The sequence below is a fragment of the Chiloscyllium plagiosum genome, chromosome 24 (genome assembly GCF_004010195.1).
Source record: "Chiloscyllium plagiosum isolate BGI_BamShark_2017 chromosome 24, ASM401019v2, whole genome shotgun sequence".
NCBI lineage: Eukaryota > Metazoa > Chordata > Chondrichthyes > Orectolobiformes > Hemiscylliidae > Chiloscyllium > Chiloscyllium plagiosum.
In genome coordinates, this window is record NC_057733.1 from 1,318,453 (window position 1) to 1,331,387 (window position 12,935).

The following is a 12,935-nucleotide window of genomic DNA, read 5'->3' on the forward strand; positions in this document are numbered from 1 at the left end:
TCCCCCCCACAAGTATCCAAAACGGTATACTTGTTCTTGAGGGGAACGGCCGCAGGGGGTCCCTGCACTGGCTGCTTCCTCCCAGTCCCCCTCACTGTCACCCATCTATCTGCCATCTTTGGAGTTACTACTTCCCTATAACTAATAAGGAATTCTCCTGAATCATCCTCGCAATCCTTTCTTCTATGTCTTTAGGACTATTAGGAGGCCTGTAGAAAACTCCTAACAGGGTGACCTCACCTTATTTATTGCTAACCTCAGCCCAAACTACCTCAGATGGCGAGTCTTCATCCATCGTCCTTTCCACCGCTGTAATACTATCTTTGACAAGCAATGCGTCACCTCCCCCTCTTTTACCCCCACCTCTGAAGAAATAAAGTGTCTGGAACAAGGGACCAGAGAACAGCAGTAAGGACAGATAGAGAGAAGGGCAGAGAGAGAGACAGACTACAAGCGTGTGACAGATATTTGTGTATTCACTTGTGGAATGTGGGCGTTCCTGGCTGGGCCAATATTTATTACTCGTCCTTAGTTGCCCTTGAAAAGGTGGTGGTAAGCTTTCTTCTTGAACCGCTGCAGTCCATGTGCTGTAGGTAAATCCAAAATGTCGTTAAGGAGGGAACTCCAGGATTTAACCAACAAACAGCAAAGGAACAAGGATATTTCTAAATCAGGATGGTGAATGGCTTGTGGGGGATATCTTGCTGGTGGTGATCATGGATTTGGAAGGTGTTGTCTAGCAGTCTTGGTGAATTTCTGCAGTGCATCTTTTAGATGGTACACACTGCTGCTACTGAGTGTCAGTGGTGGAGGAGGTGAATGCTTGTGCATGTGGTGGTCTTGGGTGTTGTTTCATCCAGCGAGAGAGTGGGTGACGGTTGAAGTGACAGTGAGTGTTAATAATTATAGTGTAAACTACACTAGGTAGGTGAAGAGAATGATGGAGTGTGTGACTGAGAGGTGGAACTCTCAGTGTTTCAGGACTTTAGGAATATTTTACAACCCATGAAGAGTGAGAATTGTCATAATGTAGGTAACAAAGCAGGCAATGTTTTCACAGCAGGAACAGCTTAGGGGTTACCTTATAGACATATATAAAATCATGAGGGCCATGGATAAGGTGAATAGCCAAGGGTGGGGTGTCCAAAACTAAAGGGGATAGGTTTAAGGTGAGAAGGAAAGATTTAAACAGGGACCTAAGGGGAAACTTTTTCACTTAGAGGATGGTACGTGTGTGGAATAAGATGCCAGAGGAAGTGGTGGAGGCTGGTACAATTACAACATTTAAAAGGCATCTGGATGGGTAGATGAATAGGAAGGGTTTAGAAGGATATGGCCAAATGCTGATAAATGGGACCAGATCAGTTTAGGATATCGAGTCAGTGCCAACAAGCTGGACTGAAGGGTCTGATGAAGGATTCTTGCCCGATACATCAATTCTCCTCGGATGCTGCCTGACCTGCTGTGCTTTTCCAGCACTCTCAAATCTGATCTCCAGCATCTGCAGTCCTCAATTTCTCCTGAAGGGTCTATTTCCATGCTGGATGACTTGTAACTCTATAATAGTTTGTTTTAGAGATGGTTAATTAAGAGATAAAATATTGGCATGATACCCGTTCAAAGAAAAAGAGGCCATGGAACTTTTGAGTTCAACTGTGAGGCAGAGAATGATGAATGGATGTGGGAATGGGCTAGGTAGAGATGATTTGAGCTAATAGTATGCTGGTCAAAAGTCAACATGGAATAGATGTGCCGAATGATCCACTTTGGGACATTCTTCCAGTGCGTACTGAGTCAATTTGGGGTTAGGGTCTTTGGAAGTACCTTGCAGTAGGTGTGGGGAGAGGAAAGTCTCTCCCCACAGCTCTCTACCATACCTGCACTATGGTGTAGCAGATCCTGCCAGCCTCTTTACTGAACACCAGATCCTTCATAGACTGTTCAACTATCACTGAGGCCACTTTCTCCAGGTCAACCGAGGCAGGGTCTGTTAAACAACAATAGCAGAAACTTTTAGTCCTCTTTCTGCATCTCCTCCACCCACATCCTCCTACAAAAACACTCTTCATTCAGACACTTGGAGACACACAAGGACAGCAAAGTCTGTTCACCCTGAACTGGGCTCATCCCAGTGAGAAACCAGTGGTGCAGCTCAGCTAATTCTTATTTACTTCAGTTTCAATGTAATCTAGGACAGAACCAAGACACTATGCCATCCTCCCCCATTCTCCCCCTGGCAGCACTCTTCCCCATTTAGAGGCTGGGAGCAAGGGAGGTGGCAATGGAAATAAAGTGCGCTCACACTGAGGTGTGAGTTACTGGAAAATGCTGGTGCCTTCTTCCTTGGCCAAAGGCCCTTCACAATCTTGGATCCTGCGTACTGCCTGGCCAAGTGTCTGAGGTTACTGGAAGACAGCAAACATCCTGGCAACCTGCCCACACCAGCTTCTGGGAGAGACATGAGGGTAACGACAGGATTCACAAGCATCCCTCTCATCTCACACACGTACCCTTCAGAGCAGTTTTCAGCAGCTGCTGTGTATCCGCATCAAATGACTGGATCTTGTAATCATCTTTTGCTACACTCTCCATGGTTGTTCCTCAGGTCATGTGAGCAGACACTTGAGAGACAGACTGGACAGAGAGACAAGAGGCTGGTCAGTGACAAACAAACAGTAAGTCTCACAGGACGTCAGGAGACACTGAAACAAACACTCACACCCACTACTCCGATTGCCTGAGCTCGACATCATGATGGTCATTAACATCATGATGTTAATAGCACACAATCCAAAATCATTGTTCCCATCAAACACTTTTGGGACAGGGCAGCATGGAGTTAGATACAGCATAAAGCTCCTTCTACACAGGACAAAAAAAACTAAAAGAACTGTGGATGTGGGAAATCTGAAACAAAAACAGAAATTGCTGGTAAATCTCAGCAGGTCTGGCAGCATCTATGGAGAGAAATCAAAGTTAATGTTTCGAATCCAGTGACCCTTTCTCAGCACTAATGGCAGCTCAGAAAAGGATGGTTTTTATACAGAAGATAGGGTGGGGCAAGGGGTGGGGGGGTGCGGAGTAAACAAAAGGGGAGATACAGCCCAAAGAGAGAGAAAATCAGTTGGACAGAGGAATGAATAAAGACCAGCCAAAGAGAATAAATAGCTGATAATAGGGACTATTAGTAGCTGACAATGTGCGGTGTGTGGTGTGTGGTAGCAGCCTGTGTAATGACAAGGCTTGGTGTGTAGTGGTGGCTGAAAGCACGGGACAGGTGCTCAACCCTGAAAATCAGTGAACTCCATCTACTCTTTTCAAACAGAAAATAAGTTCCCTCAACCCTGTCCCCATCAAACACTCCCAGGACAGGGTCAGCACAGGGTTAGATATAGAGTAAAGCTCTCTCTGTGCTGTGCTACTTTCAGAAAAAAAGCCTTCAGTTTGACACACCTCTTCTGGGCCATGTTAGATGAGTGAGTGGATGCAGTATACTGAGCAGAGCTGTGCTGGTGATCTGTGCCCTTGAAAGCTGGCTCTGTAGCTGAGTGTTGCACCATCTCTTGGTTGAATCAGAGTGGGCACTGGTCCCAAATGAAGGCCCATAGCCAACCACTGAAGGCACTCTTGGAGGACTACTCTTGTCAATTACATCTTCCATTGATACCAGAAACCTTCTAACAGCTCAGTGAAACTACCACTCTTCCCAGATTAACTCCTAGGAAACACAGTGCTGAGCCACTGGTAAGAAGCTTTACAAAGTCTGATCCTGGTCTGATAATAAAGCAACACAAGGGGGAGCAGCAGGACAGGGAGTAGGAGGTCTCCAGGTGGAGCAGATAATAATTCCCAGAGATAATGCAGTACACAAAAGGAGGCATAAAAACCATAGCCCAAAGAGACAGCCTGGGGATGAAAAGTTAAACCAGTCTGTGTTCTCTCAGAAGCTGAAGTGTCTGCTGGATATTTAGGATACAAAACTTGTCTTTGCCTGAATATTTTCTCAATTAGTTTAAGCAATGGGAGTCTCTCAGGCCTGGCCGGAATTTCTCACCCACTGCTGAGCTCTCCTGAGGAGGAGCTGATCGTGCATCTTGGTCTGGGGCTGGAGGCATGTCTGCACTCAAGTCCATGAAGATGATACATTTCCTTCTTTAAAGGCATTAACAGATCAATTTAGCAGGTTCACGGGCACACTGACCAACTTTTCCACATCACAGCCCTCTGCCTCAGTACTGTCCCTCTGATAGGAGGGGAGGCAATGGCCCAGTGGGTTATTGCTAGACTATTACATCCAGAGACCCAGGGAATGTCCTGGGGACATGGTTCAAGTCCACCATGGCAGGTGGTGGAATTTAAATTCAATAAAAGTCTGGAATGAAGAGTCTAATGATCATGAAACCACTGTTGACTGTTTGAAAAATCCACCCAATTCACTAATGTCCTTTAGGGAAGGAAACTGCCATTCCTGCATGGTCTGGCCTACATGTAACTCCGGACACACAACAGTGTGATTGACTCTTAACTGCCCTCTGAGCAAAAAGGGATCAGCAATGCCCACATCCCATAAATGAATATTAAAAAAGAACTTCCCTCTGTCCTGACCCTCCAACAATGCAGCACTCCCTTAGTATTGATAATGCAGCGCCACCTCAGAACTGACCTTCCGACAGTGCAGCGCTCCCTCAGTACTGACCTTCTGACAGTGCAGCACTCCCTCAGTACTGACCCTCTGACAGTGCAGCGCTCCCTCAGTACTTACCTTCTGACAGTACAGCACTCCCTCAGTACTGACCCTCTGACAGTGCAGCGCTCCCTCAGTACTGACCCTCCAACAGTATCGGACTCTCTCAATACTGAGCCTCCAATAGTGCAGCACTCCCTCAGCACTGACCCTCTGACAGTGCGGCACTCCTTCAGCACTGACCCTCTGACAGTATCGGACTCTCTCAATACTGAGCCTCCGATAGTGCAGCACTCCCTCAGCACTGACCCTCTGACAGTACGGCACTCCCTCAGCACTGACCCTCTGACAGTATCGGACTCTCTCAATACTGAGCCTCCGATAGTGCAGCACTCCCTCAGTACTGACCCTCTGACAGTATCGGACTCTCTCAATACTGAGCCTCCGATAGTGCAGCACTCCCTCAGTACTGACCCTCTGACAATGCGGCACTCCCTCAGTACTGATGCTCTGGCACTGCAGAACTCCCTCAGTATTGACCCTCCAACAGTGCAGCACTCCCTCAGTACTGACCCTCTGATAGTGCGGCGCTCCTTCAATTCTGACCCTGTGACAGTGCAATAATCCTTTTAGAGTGATCTTATCCAACTCCCTGTCGCTCCTATCCCCAATGTTACCCAATCCAGCTTGCGTGTAGCGATCCTGTGAATGTGCCCACTCTGTGATGGCCCATCCCCTTAGTATTCCATTGAACTATGGGACATTCTGTGACAGGACTCGTTTTGAAATCACAGCCACATCCCACAGCATGACTCTGTAATCTGCCAGCTCAGCACTGGGCTGCCCAGTGAACTGATACCAGGAGGATCAAAAAGCTAGACATTCTTTGTCAACTGTGGTCTGACGGTTTAATTCTTCTGTTCCCATTCAATGGAGCTGGACAAAGAGTAAACATAGGCAATGTGTCATTCAGATTAACAAGCACAAATGGAATCACAAAGTGCCATGATCATCATTAGACTCTTATTTCCAGATGTTTGCTGCTGGCTGCTCCTGGGATGTGGCCTCCTCACATTCTGGCATCCTTCCCATTACTTTGACCAATCCAAGATCCAAACCAGCTAGACCCTCCGGTCAGTGCAGCCGAGACAATTACAGCAAATCAAGTTGCATCCCACACCCACCAAGATTCACCTGGAGCTCAGCAGCTTTTACTCCCAATTCCCAGTCACAAGGTCATGGGTTCAAGACCTTCTCTGGAGACTTGAGCAGAGGATCTGACTGAGTGAAGTCATCCTGGAATGCCGCATTGTTAGAGATCAGTGCTAAGGGAGTGCTGCACTGTCAGTGGGTCAGTGCTGAGGGAGTGCTGCACTGTTAGAGGGTCAGTGCTGAGGGAGTGCTGCACTGTTAGAGAATCAGTGCTGAGGGAGTGCTGCACTGTCAGTGGGTCAGTACTGAGGGAGTGCTGCATTGTCAGTGGGTCAGTACTGAGGGAGTACTGCATTGTCAGAGGGTCAGGACTGAGGAAGTGCTACACAGTGCAGCATTATATTCTCAAACTAATAGGTCTGTGGATTGGAAACAGTGATGCTCCTTCAGTTAAATGGGTGGGATGCTCGTCACATGGCCAGTATGGAATCGATAAGCAGAATGGCCTGCTTCCACACTGTAGGGCTTCTATGATTCTTAAATATACAGTACTTTCAGAAAAGGTGGGAGGAAGTGAGGACTGCAGATGCTGGAGATCAGAGTTGAGAGTGTGGTGCTGGAAAAGCACAGCAGGTCAGGCAGCATCTGAGGAGCAGGAGAATTGACATTTCGGGCATAATCCGTTCATCTGGAAGGGCTTATGCCTGAAACGTTGATTCTCCTGCTCCTCGGATGCTGCCTGACCGGCTGTGCTTTTCCAGTGCTACACTCTCAGAAAAGGTGGTTCTATGGAAAATAAAGAACATGAAAGCATGGGAAGGGTTAAAGCATGAAGACCACTGGCAATCTGTGGTCTGTGAAAGGCAGGATGGGATAAGAATAGTGGAATGCTCTTACACTAATTAGCAGAGTAAGGTTAAGGATGAAAGGTCACTATGGCGCGATGACATAACAGAAGTAATAAAGCAAATTTCTCTGTTAAGTGTTATTATGACAGGATTGGGACCATAAATATTTGGGACATGACATTAAAATATCTAATTAATAGTTAGTAGAATCGGCTTGAAACTAACATCGCTGGTTTATTGTGTAGCTAGAGTGAGGTACTTTGATTAATATAGTTGGACATGCTGATAAGCTAACAGAAACATGATAACAAAAATATAAAAATCCACAGACCCTGAGGTTCCTGGGCATTCGAGAATCTGCTTTCTCAGTGTCACGGTTTTTTGTTTGCAAATAAAAGACCTACTTTTTGAATAACTGTCTGCGTCTCCTGGTGATTCTCTATATTTTCTCCACAACAGTTCATACACCAATACGGCCCTCACTAGTGTCCCCCAATATTTGAGAATCTGGACCCCACCCTGGTGTGAGCATGAGTGAGTTGAAGTGAGAAAGTGAGTTTAGGAGTGTTTGTGTGTGAATAAGAGAGTGAGATTACATGAGGATGTAAACTGCCTGCGAGGGATAAAGTTTTGTGAGAATTTGTTCTAGAATGTGCAAGAACCCGAGTGCTATTCTGCAGAAATCAGTATGTGATACTTGAGAGTTAAACATAAACGTAGCACATTTATTGCATAATAGACTGTCATTTGGCCCGTTCTGTCTGTACTGGTCAACATAATCCAGTCTAATTACACTTCCCAGTTTTTGGTCTACAGCCCTGTATATTACAGCATTTCAAATCGTGTTTGAAGTGAGAGGAACAGTGAGAGTGTTTGTCGTGGGTTTATAGCAAGTGAGGTGCTTGAGGTGAATAAGGAAAGTGAGTTTGTAGCAAGTCCATTAATAATGTGTTTATAGTGAGTGTATTTGGAGTGAGTCTGCTTGGAGTGTGAGGAGGAGGAAGGTGTGTGGAGTGAGTAAGAGGAGGATTGTGTGGCTGAGTATGTTTGGGTTCAGTGTGAGGGGTGTTTTGGGGGTGAGTGTTTGGACAGTGTGTGCTTTAAATGAGTGTGGGGGGAGTTTGTATGGAGAGAGTGTGAGGAGGAATATGTTTGGAACGTATGAATGAATCACAGAATCCCCACAGTGTGGGGACAGGCCCTTCAGCCCAACAAATCCACACTGACCCTCCAAAGAGTAACCCACCCAGAAACCTTCCCCTACCCTATTATCCTATGTTTACCCCTGACAAATGCCCCTAACCTACACATCCCTGAACACTATGGGCAATTTAGCATGGTCAATTCAACTAACCTGCATAACTTTGGATTGTGGGAGGAAACTAGAGCACCTGGAGGAAACCCACGCAGACACAAGGAGAATGTGCGAACTTCATACATACATCCGAGGCTGGATTTGAAGGAGAAAAGTGTTTGGAGTGAATATGAGGACAAGTGTGAGGGTGCATGTGTTTGGGTCCAGTGTGAGGAGGAGCGTATTAGGACTGAGAGTAGTGTGTATTAAATGAGTGTGAGGGACAATGTGTATGGAGTTAATGTGTGTGGCGTGAGTGAGAAGGAATGTGTTTCAAGTATGTTTGAGTTCAGTGTGAGGAGTAGTGTGTTTGGGGTGAGTATAAGGAGCAGTGAGAGGATGAGTGTGATTGGAGCAAGGGAGAGTGTGATTGGAATGAGAGTGAGTGTGATTGGAGTGAGGGGGAGTGTGAGTGTGATTGGGGAAAGTGAATGTTATGAGAGCGAGGGTGATAATGGAGTGAGGGTGAGTGTTAATGGAGTGAGGGTGAGTGTTAATGGAGTGAGGGTGAGTGTTAATGGAGTGAGGGTGAGTGTTAATGGAGTGAGGGTGAGTGTTAATGGAGTGAGGGTGAGTGTTAATGGAGTGAGGGTGAGTGTTAATGGAGTGAGGGTGAGTGTTAATGGAGTGAGGGTGAGTGTTAATGGAGTGAGGGTGAGTGTTAATGGAGTGAGGGTGAGTGTTAATGGAGTGAGGGTGAGTGTTAATGGAGTGAGGGTGAGTGTTAATGGAGTGAGGGTGAGTGTTAATGGAGTGAGGGTGAGTGTTAATGGAGTGAGGGTGAGTGTTAATGGAGTGAGGGTGAGTGTTAATGGAGTGAGGGTGAGTGTTAATGGAGTGAGGGTGAGTGTTAATGGAGTGAGGGTGAGTGTTAATGGAGTGAGGGTGAGTGTTAATGGAGTGAGGGTGAGTGTTAATGGAGTGAGGGTGAGTGTTAATGGAGTGAGGGTGAGTGTTAATGGAGTGAGGGTGAGTGTTAATGGAGTGAGGGTGAGTGTTAATGGAGTGAGGGTGAGTGTTAATGGAGTGAGGGTGAGTGTTAATGGAGTGAGGGTGAGTGTTAATGGAGTGAGGGTGAGTGTTAATGGAGTGAGGGTGAGTGTTAATGGAGTGAGGGTGAGTGTTAATGGAGTGAGGGTGAGTGTTAATGGAGTGAGGGTGAGTGTTAATGGAGTGAGGGTGAGTGTTAATGGAGTGAGGGTGAGTGTTAATGGAGTGAGGGTGAGTGTTAATGGAGTGAGGGTGAGTGTTAATGGAGTGAGGGTGAGTGTTAATGGAGTGAGGGTGAGTGTTAATGGAGTGAGGGTGAGTGTTAATGGAGTGAGGGTGAGTGTTAATGGAGTGAGGGTGAGTGTTAATGGAGTGAGGGTGAGTGTTAATGGAGTGAGGGTGAGTGTTAATGGAGTGAGGGTGAGTGTTAATGGAGTGAGGGTGAGTGTTAATGGAGTGAGGGTGAGTGTTAATGGAGTGAGGGTGAGTGTTAATGGAGTGAGGGTGAGTGTTAATGGAGTGAGGGTGAGTGTTAATGGAGTGAGGGTGAGTGTTAATGGAGTGAGGGTGAGTGTTAATGGAGTGAGGGTGAGTGTTAATGGAGTGAGGGTGAGTGTTAATGGAGTGAGGGTGAGTGTTAATGGAGTGAGGGTGAGTGTTAATGGAGTGAGGGTGAGTGTTAATGGAGTGAGGGTGAGTGTTAATGGAGTGAGGGTGAGTGTTAATGGAGTGAGGGTGAGTGTTAATGGAGTGAGGGTGAGTGTTAATGGAGTGAGGGTGAGTGTTAATGGAGTGAGGGTGAGTGTTAATGGAGTGAGGGTGAGTGTTAATGGAGTGAGGGTGAGTGTTAATGGAGTGAGGGTGAGTGTTAATGGAGTGAGGGTGAGTGTTAATGGAGTGAGGGTGAGTGTTAATGGAGTGAGGGTGAGTGTTAATGGAGTGAGGGTGAGTGTTAATGGAGTGAGGGTGAGTGTTAATGGAGTGAGGGTGAGTGTTAATGGAGTGAGGGTGAGTGTTAATGGAGTGAGGGTGAGTGTTAATGGAGTGAGGGTGAGTGTTAATGGAGTGAGGGTGAGTGTTAATGGAGTGAGGGTGAGTGTTAATGGAGTGAGGGTGAGTGTTAATGGAGTGAGGGTGAGTGTTAATGGAGTGAGGGTGAGTGTTAATGGAGTGAGGGTGAGTGTTAATGGAGTGAGGGTGAGTGTTAATGGAGTGAGGGTGAGTGTTAATGGAGTGAGGGTGAGTGTTAATGGAGTGAGGGTGAGTGTTAATGGAGTGAGGGTGAGTGTTAATGGAGTGAGGGTGAGTGTTAATGGAGTGAGGGTGAGTGTTAATGGAGTGAGGGTGAGTGTTAATGGAGTGAGGGTGAGTGTTAATGGAGTGAGGGTGAGTGTTAATGGAGTGAGGGTGAGTGTTAATGGAGTGAGGGTGAGTGTTAATGGAGTGAGGGTGAGTGTTAATGGAGTGAGGGTGAGTGTTAATGGAGTGAGGGTGAGTGTTAATGGAGTGAGGGTGAGTGTTAATGGAGTGAGGGTGAGTGTTAATGGAGTGAGGGTGAGTGTTAATGGAGTGAGGGTGAGTGTTAATGGAGTGAGGGTGAGTGTTAATGGAGTGAGGGTGAGTGTTAATGGAGTGAGGGTGAGTGTTAATGGAGTGAGGGTGAGTGTTAATGGAGTGAGGGTGAGTGTTAATGGAGTGAGGGTGAGTGTTAATGGAGTGAGGGTGAGTGTTAATGGAGTGAGGGTGAGTGTTAATGGAGTGAGGGTGAGTGTTAATGGAGTGAGGGTGAGTGTTAATGGAGTGAGGGTGAGTGTTAATGGAGTGAGGGTGAGTGTTAATGGAGTGAGGGTGAGTGTTAATGGAGTGAGGGTGAGTGTTAATGGAGTGAGGGTGAGTGTTAATGGAGTGAGGGTGAGTGTTAATGGAGTGAGGGTGAGTGTTAATGGAGTGAGGGTGAGTGTTAATGGAGTGAGGGTGAGTGTTAATGGAGTGAGGGTGAGTGTTAATGGAGTGAGGGTGAGTGTTAATGGAGTGAGGGTGAGTGTTAATGGAGTGAGGGTGAGTGTTAATGGAGTGAGGGTGAGTGTTAATGGAGTGAGGGTGAGTGTTAATGGAGTGAGGGTGAGTGTTAATGGAGTGAGGGTGAGTGTTAATGGAGTGAGGGTGAGTGTTAATGGAGTGAGGGTGAGTGTTAATGGAGTGAGGGTGAGTGTTAATGGAGTGAGGGTGAGTGTTAATGGAGTGAGGGTGAGTGTTAATGGAGTGAGGGTGAGTGTTAATGGAGTGAGGGTGAGTGTTAATGGAGTGAGGGTGAGTGTTAATGGAGTGAGGGTGAGTGTTAATGGAGTGAGGGTGAGTGTTAATGGAGTGAGGGTGAGTGTTAATGGAGTGAGGGTGAGTGTTAATGGAGTGAGGGTGAGTGTTAATGGAGTGAGGGTGAGTGTTAATGGAGTGAGGGTGAGTGTTAATGGAGTGAGGGTGAGTGTTAATGGAGTGAGGGTGAGTGTTAATGGAGTGAGGGTGAGTGTTAATGGAGTGAGGGTGAGTGTTAATGGAGTGAGGGTGAGTGTTAATGGAGTGAGGGTGAGTGTTAATGGAGTGAGGGTGAGTGTTAATGGAGTGAGGGTGAGTGTTAATGGAGTGAGGGTGAGTGTTAATGGAGTGAGGGTGAGTGTTAATGGAGTGAGGGTGAGTGTTAATGGAGTGAGGGTGAGTGTTAATGGAGTGAGGGTGAGTGTTAATGGAGTGAGGGTGAGTGTTAATGGAGTGAGGGTGAGTGTTAATGGAGTGAGGGTGAGTGTTAATGGAGTGAGGGTGAGTGTTAATGGAGTGAGGGTGAGTGTTAATGGAGTGAGGGTGAGTGTTAATGGAGTGAGGGTGAGTGTTAATGGAGTGAGGGTGAGTGTTAATGGAGTGAGGGTGAGTGTTAATGGAGTGAGGGTGAGTGTTAATGGAGTGAGGGTGAGTGTTAATGGAGTGAGGGTGAGTGTTAATGGAGTGAGGGTGAGTGTTAATGGAGTGAGGGTGAGTGTTAATGGAGTGAGGGTGAGTGTTAATGGAGTGAGGGTGAGTGTTAATGGAGTGAGGGTGAGTGTTAATGGAGTGAGGGTGAGTGTTAATGGAGTGAGGGTGAGTGTTAATGGAGTGAGGGTGAGTGTTAATGGAGTGAGGGTGAGTGTTAATGGAGTGAGGGTGAGTGTTAATGGAGTGAGGGTGAGTGTTAATGGAGTGAGGGTGAGTGTTAATGGAGTGAGGGTGAGTGTTAATGGAGTGAGTGAATGAGGAACTTGCCGCAGACAGGATCGGGATGTGATGTGATGCCTTCCCTGCCCGAATTGCCTGTGGCTGCTGGCCCGGTCCCGGTAGCGGGGGCGGGGGTGGGGGTGAGTACTGCACTGACCTGGCGCCGTCTCCGGCTCCCGGTGACACTGGGATCAGCTCCTCTGCAGGAAGCGCCGAAAGGCCGTGAGCATGGCCAGGAACCGTCCCGCAGCACGATCAGCGGCGCAGCCCCGTCCCGGAGTCAGAGCCAGCGCTGAGCTCCTCCTGGGGCCAGCCTCCAGTTGCTTCCTACTCGTCATTTCCTCACATTCCCCAGACTCCCTTTCTCTCTCTGTCTGTTTGTCTCTCTCTCTGTATGTTTCTGTTTCTCTTCCTCCTGGACTCTTCCCCCCACCCCCCACAGCTGTCTCTGTCTCTGTCTCTGTTTTTCTCTGTCTTACTCAAACTGCGTCCAAAGCCTTCAATAACCTTGTCTCTGCACATTGCTGGTGACCCCCCAGTCCAGATGGACCCTCCCAATAACAGGGGCAGGAGTGTGAACTTAACAATTTCACAGAATCCACCAGTAAAACAGAAAACTAACTGCAGACCTGAGTGAAGTCTTTAACGTGCATAAAGTGGTTTA

General features: G+C 47.2%; 1 protein-coding gene across 3 annotated transcripts in view; it reads right to left on the reverse strand.

Moving 5' to 3' along the window:
* mif4gdb (MIF4G domain containing b) overlaps positions 1 to 12,613 on the reverse strand; it is a 27,927-nt gene extending 15,314 nt beyond the window's left edge. The window contains exons 1-3 of one of the 3 annotated variants that reach the window (XM_043714278.1): positions 12,429 to 12,613; positions 2,511 to 2,634; positions 1,878 to 1,987 (exon numbers count right to left, since the gene is read on the reverse strand). In XM_043714278.1, the coding sequence (XP_043570213.1) occupies positions 1,878 to 1,987; positions 2,511 to 2,592 (192 nt within the window). In that variant the 5' untranslated portion in view covers positions 2,593 to 2,634; positions 12,429 to 12,613. Of the gene's footprint in view, positions 1 to 1,877; positions 1,988 to 2,510; positions 2,635 to 5,257; positions 5,380 to 12,428 lie in introns of those variants that run through there. The other 2 variants (XM_043714276.1, XM_043714277.1) reach the window with 2 other exon arrangements.
* Between the last annotated feature and the right edge of the window lie 322 nt (positions 12,614 to 12,935).